Source organism: Rhinatrema bivittatum, chromosome 4 (assembly GCF_901001135.1).
Source record: "Rhinatrema bivittatum chromosome 4, aRhiBiv1.1, whole genome shotgun sequence".
Lineage (NCBI taxonomy): Eukaryota > Metazoa > Chordata > Amphibia > Gymnophiona > Rhinatrematidae > Rhinatrema > Rhinatrema bivittatum.
In genome coordinates, this window is record NC_042618.1 from 100,837,440 (window position 1) to 100,852,512 (window position 15,073).

Here is a 15,073-nt window from a genome sequence, read left to right on the forward strand (position 1 = left end):
AGCAAGGATACCTAATGCAGCCCAGAAAGGCATTCCTGAAAGATTAAAAAACTGCTCGAAGGCTTGCAGTCAGGATGAAAATTAAGTCCCCAATTATCAAGAGCTTTTCTGAACATAACAATAAGGTGGTAACAAATCTTTTATAAGAGAGGGATCACTACTTATGTTCCCTGGGAGACAATAGCACAAAGCCAGAAACCAGTCATAAAATTTCATCACTAGGTTTTCACAACCATGATTCCGCAATAGTTGAACATTTTAATTGAAGAGAGGTCTTATAAAATGCTAACATGCCCCCTCACCCTCCCCTAATCATTCCATGTTAGCTGAAGATATAAAAAAAACATTAGGGCAGAGCAGATTTAGCAATGGAGTAGCAGCTTCTGAAGCCCTACAAACCTAAACCCTTCCCAAGAAGATGGTCCCCTCCTCCAGCACCAGTCATAGTGAAAGGGCACCAAGAATTCACTGTCCTCCAGATTCTGGATGTCAGATTTATCAGAAGATGCCTACATTATTTAATGGACTGGAAAGGGTACAACCAGGAGAACCATAGTTGGAAACAAGAGCAAAATGTCCATGCCAAAAGAATTAGTGGCCCAATTCTACCAAGAATATCCAAAGAAATAGGAGCCCCAGGAGGGGTGCTATGGGGTGGGGGGAGGGCAGGTCATTCTGTCAGTAGCAGCAGCAGGGATCAAATCTGCAGATCAGGGCATTCAAGGCTAGAAGTTCGTGGCATAAAGCAATAGGGACTCTGGCTCAGCAGGAATCTTGTAGAAACCATGAAGCTAAAACAGCATTAGGGAGACCCACCCATGCACTACCGACTTTAGATACTGTCACCAATCCCCTGCATCCTGTTTTCCTCTATGCTCCCCCAAATCTCATTCATCTCCTTCTCTTCCCCTGTCCCAGTAGGCATCTATAAATCATCACGTTGCAGCTTAAATACAGGCACCTCCTCCCTCATGCAGCCCCGCACGGAAAACATGTCCTATTCAAACCACAGGGTTCTGTATCTACAGAGGACCGCATAGTTCAAACATCTACTATTAGAACTGTGCAGAGTCAGCCTTCTCAAGGTTTCCATTTCAGTTTGACTCTGCATTTTTCTGTTCTTAATTTGTGATCCCTTAATTTGTATTAGCTAAGGATCAGTTTGTATTTTGTGTGTGTGAATGAGGTGAGGGATTCTGCTGACATGTAGTGTCTGGCTCGTCTTTGTTCTAGAGCCTATACTAATGTGTGTAGGGCTGCCTCTTTCCAGGTACAGTTGCTGCTGTTTGAATCCTGGGGTTTTCATATAGGTTCAATGTGTCTTTTTTTGAAGGGTTTTGTGTTACTTCACAAAGTTTCTGGTAGTATAAGCTACTTGTGTGGCTGTTCAGAATCTGAATTTTTTTTTTATATGGTATGTTGGTGAGGACCTGTCTCTTGGAGTGTATCCCTTTTGGGTACCTTATTAAGGGTGAGGCCATCTTATCCCATCGCATCCCACCAGGTTGCCTCGAGCTGTTCCTGACTGCTGGCATCATTTACTGATAAAGTAAAGCTTTGCTCCTGCTTTGGGCTGCTGACTCTCTGAAGTACCTCCCACAGCCTGATATCATCCAAGGCTGGCTCAATCTGGGTCAAGGCTGGGTCAATCACCTGGCAGCAGCAAATTTTCTGTTGCACCTGCATCTTCAGCAGTTACCTCACGCCCCTGGTCTCGGTCAAAAGGGGGCTATGACTACCATGGTTCTCCTGTCTTCTTTGAGTTCTGACACAGTTTTGCAATTAGCAGAATTGGAAGATACACATACAGCAGCCCTCTGCCCTAATCTAGGGCAAAGGCATCTAAAGCTAATTTGCCATATGCCCTCTAATAGAAGAGTAGGACCTTCCTATTCTGAGGGAACACAAATAGATCCACCATAGGTGTTCCACAGTGGTAGAAATCTGATTTATTACTCCTCAATTCTGAGACCACTTGTGAGGTTGCAAAGACCAACTCAGTTCGTGAGAACATTCTCCACACCCGCAAGGTTCTTAGCCCTGAGAACCATTCCCTAAGAGATGGCCCAGTCCTACACCTGGACAACCCCAGCCCAGAAGATATGAACCAGTGCCTCCCTGCTTGTTGATGTAATACATCACAATTTGATTATCCATTTGGACAAGGATCACTTTGGTGGATAACCAATCTGTGAAAGCCTTTAGAGAGTACCAGATCGACCTGAGCTCCAGGAAATTTATCTGATAGAATTATTCCTCAGCAGACCAAAGGATCTGCATGCCGAGCCCTCTACATGAGTTCTCCAGCCCAGGTTGTACGCATTTGTTGTGAGAACAATTTGAATTGGAGAAATCTGGAAAGGGAATGCTCTGACTAGATTGGAATTATCTTGCCACCAGAACAAGGAGTCCCTGAGTGGCCATGTGAATTGAGTTGAGTGGCCTGCAGCCATTGACACCATATGGTTCACTGGGTTCTCCTCATATGGAGATGTGCCATGGTAGTGAAATGTACAGTTGACACCATGAGGCCTAAAACCTCAACATGTTCCATGATGACATCTGCTGACTCATTTGTATCTCTTCCGCTATGTCCCATTTTTTGAAGAAAAGGAATTAAGGTACTCAGGGAAACTATCTTGAACTTTTCTTTTTTGATGAATTTGTTCAATGCCCTTACATCTAGGATAGGACCAAGTCCCCCTGTGTTTTTAGGAAATCAGGAAATACTTTGAGTACAATCCCCTTCCTCTTTTCCTCGATGGAACAGGCTCAACCACACTGACCAAGAAGAGGGAGGAGAGACCCTTTTGAAGCAGTTACTGATGCAGCCAGTAATCCCCAACTGGAGTCCAGGGGGTCAATTTAGTGGGAGACCCAATAGGTTTAATTTATACCCTCTCTTGATGATGCTGAGGACCCTCATATTTTAAGTTACACTAGGCCACTGGTTTACATATAACCGTAGCCTCTCTGACCATAAGGTCCTTCTGCATGGGTACCAGGATGCTGGTTATGTTCTCCCTGATTCAGTCAAAACTCCATCCCCGGTGTTGACTGGGTTGCACTCTGGGGCTTAGGTGTCCACTGCTGTTAAATGAAATTTCAATTATATAGATATTATGTGAAATTTACGTCCCTCCCAAAACAGCGAAACGCGGGTCCGTGTGGGGGACCTAATATGCTGTAATTTACAACACACAGAAAGGAGTTGCCGCTTTTTGTAAACATTATGAAGATATTATAATAAATATATTGGAAGACACCTGTGGACTAAGTGACACTTATTCTGCACTCGTCGTGATATAAGTATACTTTGGCAGAGTGCAGCCTTGCTAATTTGTTCTTTTGGATAACATAAGAATATGCCATACTGGGTCAGACCAAGGGTCCATCAAACCCAGCATCCTGTTTCCAACACTGGCCAATCCAGGCCATAAGAACCAGGCAAGCACCCAAAAACTAAGTCTATTCCATGCTACTGTTGCTAGTAATAGCAGTGGCTATTTTCTAAGTCAACTTAATTAATAGCTGGTAATGGACTTCTCCTCCAAGAACTTATCCAATCCTTTTTTAAACAAAGCTATACTAACTGCACTAACCACATCCTCTGGCAACAAATTCCAGAGTTTAATTGTGTGCTGAGTGAAAAAGAACTTTCTCCAATTAGTTTTAAATGTGCCACATGCTAATTTCATGGAGTGCCCCCTAGTCTTTCTATTATCTGAAAGAGTAAATAACTGATTTACATTAACCCATCCCACTCATGATTTTAAACACCTCTATCATATCCCCCCTCAGCCATCTCTTCTCCAAGCTGAGAAGTCCTAATTTTTGCGGGTGCCAGAGCATTGTCACTGCTACCTATGTTTAAATCCAATTGTCATGGAGTGTGAGCCCTTCGGCTGTGGTGGGACTGGCACTGCCCAGCTAGTGAACTAGCTGGACCCACCTTCTCCCAACAACAGGAGGCAGAGTCACTTGGTCTGGGATGGAGACTAGGCTTTACCTGTATCAACTTCGATCCCTGCAAATTAAGCCTTTGGGTTTTAAGGCAGGCAGGGCTTAGGTGAGAGTCCCAAGGAGAGCAGACAGAGTGTCAGTAACCAGGCCATGGTCTAGGCAGGCAACGGTTGGGCCATGTCAGTATCCAGGAGAGAGATCAGGGCAGGCAAACATCATGCAGTTTTGGTATATGGGCAAGAGGTCAGGGCAGGAGGAGAGCAGGAAACGTTGATATCCAGGCAATGGTCAGATCCCAGAGGTACTCGGAGAAGGAGACCAGTGAGGGAGGGAACTAGGTAAGGGGAGAACTAGAAGGATTGGAGCAAGGCAGGGTGGGACTGGAACAAGGCAAACAGGAGCAGGTCAGGAGCAGAGGTAAGGCAGGCAGACACAAGGCAGGGAAGAACAAGATTAGGAACAAAACAACTTGCACTGCAGGCAGAAGCATGGCAAGAGGACCTGTTGCTGAGGTATCGGCTTGGAGATGAGAGTCTCTTTCCTGCCATGGGGCCTTGAAAGAAGGAGCAGGTGTGCACGCACATGCCTAGGAGAAGGCGCAACGTAGCCAGCTGGGAGTATGACGATGGTGTCCTTGCCGCAAAGAGATCCTGGCAGCGTCTTGGGTAATGAGGCCAGTCACAGAGAAGCCGGCAGCTGGTCAAGCACTACACCAGCTCTGCTGTTGTGCTACTGCTTCTCTTCTCTTGCAGCACCAATAGCAGCAACCACAGAATCTGACTAAAAATCAGCACAGGCCTTCCACAGCCCTTTTGTGCTGAAGGATCCTGCGATACCTTGCCCTTTACACAGGTTTCCCTGGTAAGAAAGCCCATGCGGGAGGAGAGGATCCATCAGCATGCAAGGGCTGTGGAAGGCTCCATGCTGATTTTTACTCACATTCTTTTGCTGTTGCCACTGGATCAGTGTCATGACTGATCCAGTGGCAACAGCAGGGGAGGGGAAGATTCCTCAAGAGGAGAATTTAGGAAGAAGGAATTCTACCCTCCTGAGGAGGGGGGATGATAACCCTGGAGCCCCAGTGCCTGCGAGCACATACCGGCTTAATCCAGCCCTGTATCAAATGGTTTAATTTTTCTTGTAGATAAAGATTCATAAGTATATTTAGTGCTCCCAGGTTCCTGGGAATCTGAGGCACAATTAGAATGTTGCTGCATAATTTACAATCTGCCCTACAATGAACAAACATGAAGATCGCCCACCTCATACTTCAATCATGTGAAGAAAGCTACAGGAAAGCAAATGTTGCTTACCTGTAACAGGTGTTCTCACAGGACAGCAGGATGTTAGTCCTCACATATGGGTGACATCACAGGATGGAGCCCTGTATGGAAAACTTGTGTGTCAAAGTTTCTATAAAGCTTTGACTGACACTGACACAATGAGTGCACTGAACATGCTCAGCCTGCAATTATCCCTGGGATCACAGATGTCTCCCTCAGTCTCGTCTTATAGCAAAAAGAGCAAGTGAAACTAAAATAAAAGAAAAAACGTATACAGACCCAACTCTGCGGGGTGGCAGGTGGGTTTCGTGAGGACTAACATCCTGCTGTCCTGTGAGAACACCTGTTACAGGTAAGCAACATTTGCTTTCTCACAGGACAAGCAGGATGGTAGTCCTCACATATGGGTGAGTACCGAGCTGAGGATGCCCGAGAGTGCACCAAATGCACCCAAGATGCGCAAAAGGCGTAATGACGAGGGTGGAATTTGGAACGGAGGGCATCCTGAAACCCTTAACGGGTTAGTGGAAGGATGTTGGGTAGTTAAACCGAAAAGAATAGGAGTAGACGGATTGGCCAAACATGGAGCATGCCGGCTAGTCGTATCTAAGCAATAATGGCTGCGAAGGTATGGAGACAGCTCCAGGTCGCAGCCTGATAAATATGTACAAGCAGCACCGGCCAAAGGTAAGCTATGGAGGCTGGGACGGACAGAACAGAGTGTGGTTACACATAGTGTTGTAGTGAAATCCCTGCTTGTTGGTAGGAAAAAGAGATACAGACCAACAATTAGGAGGAATAGGTCTGTTTGCCCACTGGAACTCGCAGCTTGGCTCTTGCCACAGAAGGAAAGAGTTAGGTGGAATTCCTATGGAGTGTAGTGCGGTCTAGATAGAATGCAAGTGCACTATTAGAGTCCAAGGAGTGGAAAAACCCTCTCGCTTTGGTGAGAGAGAGGTGTTGGGAAAGTGGGCACAGTATATTCTGAGTAAGGTGAGATGCAACGTCTACCTTAAGAAGGATATGAAGTTGAAAATGTAAAACCACTCGGTCACAGAGGAACGCAAGATCGGGTGAAAATGTAACAAGGTGTGTAACTCACTGACCCTGTTGGTAGAAGTGATGTCTATGAGGGAAAGAGTTCCCCATGGCAGACTGTTAAGTGAGAGGAATGGAAAGGCTTGAACGGAGAACATATGAGTCTTGTAAGCACGAATTATGTCCCATTCCGTGACTAGTGAAATCAGAGGCGGCTTGTTCAGTGGATAATCCATGGTAAGCTGACTCGGAAGGGGTTGACCATTAAACGGGTATCCCCGCTCCCAAGTGGTACGCCAATTGGAACCGAGGTGTACCCATGTGAAGGATGTCTGGGGAGCAGAATCTGAGGGAGTAAGAAAAAAGAGTGCTGTAGAAAAAGGGTAAAACCCTTTTGTAAGCGTCATGTGGTAAATCATGCCATTTTGAATGGTAGGATTTGGGTGTGGAAGGGTTTTTGTGACGCTACCAGTACCTGAGAACATCAGTGAGTCTATGATATGAGACTGACTGGTGAGAAGGCGAATTGGTTACTGGTGTGATAGACCAAGAAGTATGGGAAGCATACTGGTCTCAGCCAGGACGTGGGTCTGAGGAACAGTGAACCCCGTCCTGTTTCAGTATTAGAAGAGTGCTAGCTATGAGAGGCAGCGGAAGAGACACATATAAGAGGGCCTTGATGGAACAAAGGCGCCTATGGGAACACATTGGAAACATGTATAGGGAGGAGAATCCGTGCACCGTATGGTTCGATGCGGACGCAGAGGGCAAGTTAGGTTGACCTCGGTGCAAGAAGATTTCTCTCGCTACACATGTAGTCCGAGACCATTCAAGAGGATGGAAACCTATATGGAGAAGGTCTGTTAGTGCGTTCAGTAAGTCTGTCAGATAAGTGGCCCGAGGATGCATGGAGCGAGCAAGGGCCAAGGGTAGAGCTGCGGAGCTTCCTAGCAGAGCAGCTAAGAGGTTATGCGTGCTTGTGTGTTGGAAAAGCACATTGTCCCTATGCTGTCTGTGTGTATGCAAAAAGATTTGTTGCAGAGGCAGTACTGGCATGGCTACAAGCTCCAGGAAGTTCATGTGAAACTGTGCCTGGAGCGGAACAGACGCTTATTGGGTTGAGATGTTGTTAGATCAAACTTTATAACCCTGAGTAAATGCGAGCATTAGCAGGAGCAGACTAGGTTTTGGTTCTAGATCTGCAATATGGATGAGGGACGAAAACGGATGAACAGCTTAGACCCACTGATAATAAAATTTCACTGAACCTAACCCATAGCAATTTTGGATCTATGAGGAAAGTGCATAGTGAAAAAACCCCATGGCCCGACAATGAAAGAATTGAGGGGCTGAAGTTATGGAATATGCGTGCAGGGACATATAGGAATTTGTTAGAATGTCTGCATGGTTGCTGGACAGGAAGGTCGTTGTGACTGTGGTGTCCAGAAGTGTTCTATAAGGGATTTATGGCAGTGACAGCAATCCCAGGTAGTAGATTTATAGTGAGTCATGAATAAATTAGAGCTCCTTGCTTGGATTGACTGTGGTTATGCAGCTGTCCATGCAAGGAAAAGCGTGAATGATGTTGTACTCCGTAGAGAAACAGCAGTCACCGATAGTGATTTAATGAAATACCCCAGTTGCCGAAGCTGGTGCAACCGGCAGAGCTTGGGATTGTAATATTGTTGACTCACCATGAAGCACATAGAAAGATTAGAGGCAATCTACTTACTGCGATATGGAAGCATGGTGATGAGAGATACCATTTTACCCGTGCCTTCTGAAGAAAGTTTGTATTTCTGAGGTCCAGGATGGGCGGAGAGTAACTACTTTCTGTTGAAAGAAAGAATAGTGAAATTAAAACTCCCCAACCCCCCCCCCCCTTCCTGAACTTTGTAGCATCCGGGGGAGTGTACCGTGAATATTGGTACAGAGTGGGGGGGGCCGCTCTGACATCCGGCAAGTTGAGAAACCCGGAGGTGTCCAACTGGCGGGGCTGATGTAACCTGGATATCATGTAACCTCCCAAGGGAGCGTGAGCAGTAAAGTCTTACCCGCATTTCTGTGTGCTGTACAAGAAAACATCGAGACCTGTCACCAGGTTTCGAGGTGGACTTGCACTGGAGGCAGTATTTGCTGGATCTCGTGTTTAGCAGATCAGCGAATCCATCTGGAACTTCGATCCTGAATTAGGAACCAGAAGCCAGAGTATTAATCAGTACAGGGTCCCGTTGCTGACAACGGGAGGATGTCTTGATGCAATCCCAAATAAATGGTAGAGAGGTTCTCTTGGTATGGTGTCTGACATAGCTGGCAATAGCGATATATGACAGTAATATGGTTCTTGGAAGACAGACGACCTAGAACCTTTCGAGCCATGTGGCTCGAATTAAAGAATAGATCTCAATGGGAATGCCGCTGAAGTGGGATTAGAGTACTTACTATCCGACGTGGATCGCCGAAGGACAAGCCGGTGAAGATTGATGGCTCCGTGGATTTCAAGAGTCATCGAGGGGTAGCCTGTCGGACGTAACGTCCGTCTCAACTCTGAAACCTGGTATGGTAGAGCAGGTAGAGGAGACAGGCTGAGTGTGGCTGGCGCTACCACAGTAATTTGTGGAGGGCCACAATCCCACACCGATGTCTGTGGGGCACGCCTCGGGTACAGGGGAGCCATTATGACTTGTGAACCCGGCCCTTGTTGCAGCGGCTCAATGTGTCATGACACCAGTGCAGAATTCTTCAGAACTCGTTCTGGTGTTTCTGGAGCACCAAGGACTGCCAGCACTGTGCGGAACAGTGGCGATGGCAGTGGTGATGTTTCTCGGCCTGTGCATTCTCCAGCACAGAGAAGGATAGCACCAATGTGCTGGATGGCGTCAATGGCAGACAGTCAACGTGCCAGTGAGAATGAGTGCCATGGTGCTCGGCCCGGTCTTTCCCCAGCGCCGAGGTGGATGCCCTCGCTGTCTTGGATGGGGAATGTTGACGGACTGTCAGCATGCCTGCACTGCTCCTGGCACTATGTAGTGTCGTAGGCTAATATGGGGCTTTAATATGAACCCAAAGCATGGAGCACTGTGTTTAGGCAAGGGCATTACGGGGAGGTGCTATGTCGGTATTGACGGTGTCGATGGCGGCTGAAGCGGCCTAGAGGGCATCGTCAAAAATATATATATGAAAAACGTTGATGACCCGGGCAGAGCAAGGGTAACAGTAACGAAAGCACTGATGGCATCGGCGTAGGTATCTATGGAAATGATGTGGCATCGAGAAATTGAAAAACATCGATGGCATCGGAAAAAATGATGCTGGCATCGACGGAGTCAATGACCGCATCGATAGGAACGTCGACGGCATCGGTGGCATGGCCACGGGCGCTGACGGCATTGGCATTGATGCCATCGACATTGGCACCGATGGAATAGACGATGGCATCGATGGAAATGACCCTGGTATCAATGGAAGTGCCCTGGCGACGATGGCATCGACCCGGGTATCGATGGCACCGACGACACAAGGGTGTGCATCGATGGCATCCATCCGAGCAATGACGGCATCGATGAAACCCAGGGAAAAATCAGTGCCATGGATGAAAAACATGGATGGCACTGATAGAATCGATGCAGGGAACGATGGCATCAATGTACCGCGGAGGAGGGGTACCGATGGCATCGAAGAATGCAGGACGGTCTGGAAGGGGGTACCGACGGTAGCGATGGGGGTATTGACTGCATGAGGGTACCGAGGAAATTGAAGGACCTGGATTTGACAGAGGCCCTGGTGGCAACGGAAACCGTGGAAGTCCCTGTCTCACTAGCACTAATAACCAGGCAGAGTGTCACAGAGGGACACTCGCAGGCTATGTGTGGCTAACTATGAAAACATAGGGAGAGGGAAGGCCGCAGTCGGTTGGCAGGCCAGGGAGGTGACAGGAACCGACCGAAAAACAGGGCATAGTACTCACCAAGCGTCGAATAAATGTACGCAAAGGGAGACCCGTGCAGGGAAAAAGTGTTTGAATTTCTCACAGTGCTCCTAATCACTATGCTTACTGCAGAGCGGAAAAAAGAAGACTGAGGGAGACACCTGTGGTCACAGGGATAATTGCAGGCTGAGCTTGCTCAGTGCACTCAGTGTGCCAGTGTCAGTCAAAGCTTTATAGAAACTTTGACAGAAAAGTTTTCCGTTCAGGGTTCCATCCTGCGATGTCACCCATATGTGAGGACTACCATCCTGTTTGTCCTGTGAGAAAGGCTGATTTCAGTTCTCTCTCTGATTCCTGTTTCAGCCCTTCCGCCAGTAAGATGACTGCAGAATAGGGGAGAGAGGGGAGTTTTAGGTTGAGGCTGCAGCACACACAGGAGAAGAGACAAGAAGCACTCTTCTCCCTAATCCAACCCCTCCCATCCTGCTGGGCCCCCCCACCATCCTGAAAGGAACATGAGGGGAGGTAAAGTTGGCTTGACAGAAAAAATAGTTGTTTGATCCCTTAAAGATCTCTTAAACCAAAGATAATTTTGATGCAATTCCTGGATGAAGATGTCCCTTTAGAATTTCATCTTTATACAAAGGTTCTTGAACCTGCATATATGACCAGCTACAAAGATCTGGATGCATTTTGGAAGTCTGCAACTGCTGACGTATCACAGCTGGCAGAGAGGACATTAATTTCAATTCATAGAAGCCTTCTCAACTGGCTCTATTGTTGACAAATTTCAAACTTGTGCTAATTCAACCTTTTTGTATCTTTTACCTTGTGTCCAATATATGCACAAGTATCTTTCTGTGTAATTAACAGCATGCCAAATTGCTGATTTTCAACATACATAAGCTTATATACTTGAAAAGATGACGAGAATTTTCTCAGGAAAATATAAAAAGGATGGTGGCACATTTCAATTCAATTTCATAGTCAGAAGTTGGTAACATGTCTTTACTTGATAAACAGTTGATTTTTGTATTTGGTCAATGTATTTATATATAGTTTAAATATATTTTTTTAAACAATGTGAAAGGTTTTCAATAAATAACATGGTCTGGCAGGCTGGAGTCAGGGAGCACCTCCGCAGAAGTGGTACAGGACCACAAGGCAGGACTGGAGCAGGTCTTCTGCCTAATCAGCCCCTGCCCCCACAGGTTGAGCCTTTGGGTTACGGAGGCTGGTAGGTCTTGCCTCCTGCAGAACATCATGTTTGGAGCAGGCACGGACTAGGAGCTGTGCACAGGTTGGGAGCTGGAGTCAGGCACAGGTGGGAAGCTAGAATCAGGCACTAGCAGTAAGGCTGATAAAGAGGACAGGCAGGGACTAGATACAAGCAGAGCTAAACCAAGAATATGGGCAAGGACTAAACAAGACAAGGACCGAACAATGACAAGACAAGGACAAGACCGGACAAGACAAGGACAGAACCGAACAAGACAAGGACACAACCGAACAAGACAAGGACACAACCGAACAAGACAGGGACAGGACAAGACAGCCAGGACAGAACTAGGATATGCAACAGCAAACAAGAAAACCCAATAGGGCACGAGACACAGCTAGATAACCCTAGGAGGCCCAGAAGGCCACTGAACAATGCAGGAGAGTCTAAAAGACTGCAGAGCAAAGCAAGGAAGCCTTGAAAGTTACAGAGCAAGGGAAGGAGCCAAGGTAGGCCACAGAGCAAGGCAGGAGGACAAGACAGGCTATAAGGCAAGGTAGAACAAGATAAGGCTGGCTAAGTCAGAGAGCCAAGATGACTCAATGAACAGGCACCAAGGGACAGTCTGGGTTAAGTAGGACTAGGGCTGAGGCATCATGTGATCAGTAAGGAAATATTTTGCGCAACTGGGCGTAGTGCTCACTGAGGACCCATGGTGGAGGGGAGGCTGCATAGTGGACAGAACCGTAACAAAATAATTGACTTTTTTTTTTTTTTACACATAGATGTGAATTTTTATACAAAATTGCCACAAAAATAGCTAATTCGTGCCACAGAAAACAGGGTGTTCTGAGTATATTATGTGTTTATTGATACAAAACATGTATAAACCTGATAAAAGTATTTCATTTTTACTAAACCAATGAAGAATTTTAAAGAGAAAAAACATTGGCTTGACTAGGTGTTAGGAATGCACTCACCTTTGCTTTGTTGTTCATGGAAATGGCAATCTGCATTCGCCTCCCTCTGCCAAAAGTGAACAATTTATCCACATCTTCTGCAGTGAGAGCAGGGATTTCTTTTGGACTCGGAAGGCACTCTGAATTCCATTTTTCACTAACTATCCTCTTACCCTAGAAAACAAAGCAAAATAGCACCATGAAGGAAGCAGCAGTGAAGAGACATACCTACTAAACCTAGACTCCTTCCTTGAGGAACCAAATTAAGATATATTGAAACTGTCATAAAATTAGGTCAAAGCATTTTAAAAATTGCCTTTAATATTTCCATTTCTATATAAATTGCCTCTATATTTCTTGGTAGCAATTTATTTACCGCTTGAAGGAAAACAGAATAGGCACCTACTGTTTGTCCTGCTACATTTTGAAGAAAATTCTTTATAGGTTTTGTTTTTTAAAATATGTCCTTATTTGAATTATAAAGATAAGGAGAATTTATTGAGGAAAACACTTTATTTAGATATTGGATATTTTAAACCTTCCTTTCCTAGCGTGTAGACAGATGGACTCAGGACCAGTGAGTTATGCTCCACTGCCAGCAGATGGAGACAGAGCAAGCTGATGACGCAGTATATATACACTCCTGCACTGACCCCAGCCTGCCAGTATTCTCTGTCTCCAGCAGATGGTGGACTGGCCAGTAAGTGGGGTGAATCGCCGGTTCCTTGGTTGCCAGAGGCTAAGAAGCAGTTGCAGCACCCGTTTGTTATGAGGGGTCGTCTCTGGGGTTCTAAACAGTTTAGGGACGACCTTTCAGAGGACTTGGCCTTTCGCTAGGTCTCAGTCCTTTTGTCCCGGACAACCCAAGCTAATAGGAGCAAGCTCCGGTGGTGGTCCTTCCCGAGATTCCCAATGATGTTTGCCAACCCACCATTGGGAAAAAGATAGGGAGACGCCTCTCTCTCCTTTATCAGAGGTGGATCGAGATCACATCATACCAGTGGGTCTGGAGGTGACAAGAGAAGGATATGCGCTGGAATTTAACAGTATTCCTCGGGATGTGTGCATGGTGTCTCCTTGATGCTCCCCGCAGAAGAAGCAAGCAATGAAGTCTACGCTTCAAAGACTCCTCAGGCTAAGGGCTGTAATTCCAGTGCCCACGTCTCAAGAAAGTATGCAGCGATATTCCATTTATTTTGTTGGGCCCAAGAAGGAGGGTTCCTTTCGTCCCATCCTGGATCTCAAAAGTGTCAACTGTCATTTGAAGTTAACTCGTTTTCGCATGGAAACCTTACACTCTGTGATAATGGCCTGCAGTCGGGGGAATTTCTGACCTCCCTGGACCTGTCTGAGGCCTACCTTCATATCCTCATCCATTTGGAGCACCAACATTTTCTATGTTTTGCAGTGTTGGGGAGCCATTATCAGTTTCAGACGCTCTCCTCTGGTCTAGCCACCACCCCCACAATGTTTTCCAAGGTTATGATGGTAGTAACGGCAGCACTGAGAAGAGAAGAGATCCTGCTGCACCCATATTTGGACGACTGGCTGAATCAAGCCAAGTCTAAGGAAGAGAGCCATCTGGTGACACACAAGGTGATCTCCTTGTTGCAGGAGCTTGGCTGGGTGGTGAACCTGGCCAAGAGCAGTCTTCAGCCATCTCAGCTGTTGGAGTATCTGGGGGTTTGGTTCGACACCAGGCAGGACAAAAGTTTTCCTGCTGGAAGTTCAGATTCAGAAATTGATGTCTCAGGTGCATCAGTTGGTGAACACCATACGCCCGACAGTGTGGACCTATCTACAGGTATTCGGCTTGATGGTGGCAACCCTGGAAGTGGTGCCATGGGCGAGGTTGCATATGCGTCCTCTTCAGCGCTCCCTGCTGTCTCACTGGCTCGGTTCCAATTGCCAATGGAAATCTGCTCTCACCTCCAGTGGTAGTTGCAGGAGGCTCATCTGAGAAAGGGAGTTTCCTTCTCCCCCCCTACCTGGTTAGTACTTATGATAGATGCGAGTCTCCAGGGTTGGAGGGGCTCACTGTCAGGAGCTGACAGCCCAGAGATGTTGGAATGCCGAACAGTCCCTCTGGAACATCCATCACCTGGAAGCTCGGGTGGTTCGGTTGGCATGCTTGCAGTTCAGCCACAGGCTGCAGGGTCAAGCAGTCCGTGTGATGTCAGACAACATGACGGCAGTAGCCTACATCAATTGCCAGGGAGGAACCAAGTGCCACAGGAAATGGGCAGAAGGACATTTACAGATGCTCTTGGCCTCTCATATTGCAGGAAAAGACAACATAAGAGCGAACTTTATTCAGCAGGGAGGGTCTGGACCCAGGAGAATGGGCTTTGTTCGCCGAGGTGTTTCAGTTGATTGTGGATCGCTAGGGCCCTTCTGTTCATAGACCTGTTGGCAACTTCTTGCAATGCAAAAAAGTTCCTCAATTTTTCAGTTGCAGGAGAGATCCGTGGTCCCTGGGCATAGATGGTCTCGTACAGGTCTGGCTGGAAGACAGGTTGCTTTATGCCTCTCCTCTGTGGCCCTTGTTGGGCAGAATAATTTGCAAAATCGAGGGCCACAGGGGGCTAGTACTCCTGGTAGCGCTGACTTGCCCACGCGTCTGTGATATGCAGATCTGCTAAGACTCCTGGTGGATACTCCCTAGTCTTACACCGCACATGGA

The 15,073-nt window shown here is 46.8% G+C and overlaps 1 protein-coding gene across 10 annotated transcripts in view; it reads right to left on the reverse strand.

The window, feature by feature from the left end:
* The window catches only part of LOC115090001 (coiled-coil domain-containing protein 9B-like), a 249,141-nt gene that overhangs the window by 105,488 nt on the left and 128,580 nt on the right, over positions 1-15,073 (reverse strand). For all 10 annotated transcript variants that reach the window (XM_029598528.1, XM_029598525.1, XM_029598531.1 and 7 more), the window contains one exon: positions 12,412-12,564. In XM_029598528.1, coding sequence (XP_029454388.1) covers positions 12,412-12,564 — 153 coding nt within the window. The remainder of the gene's footprint in view (positions 1-12,411; positions 12,565-15,073) is intronic.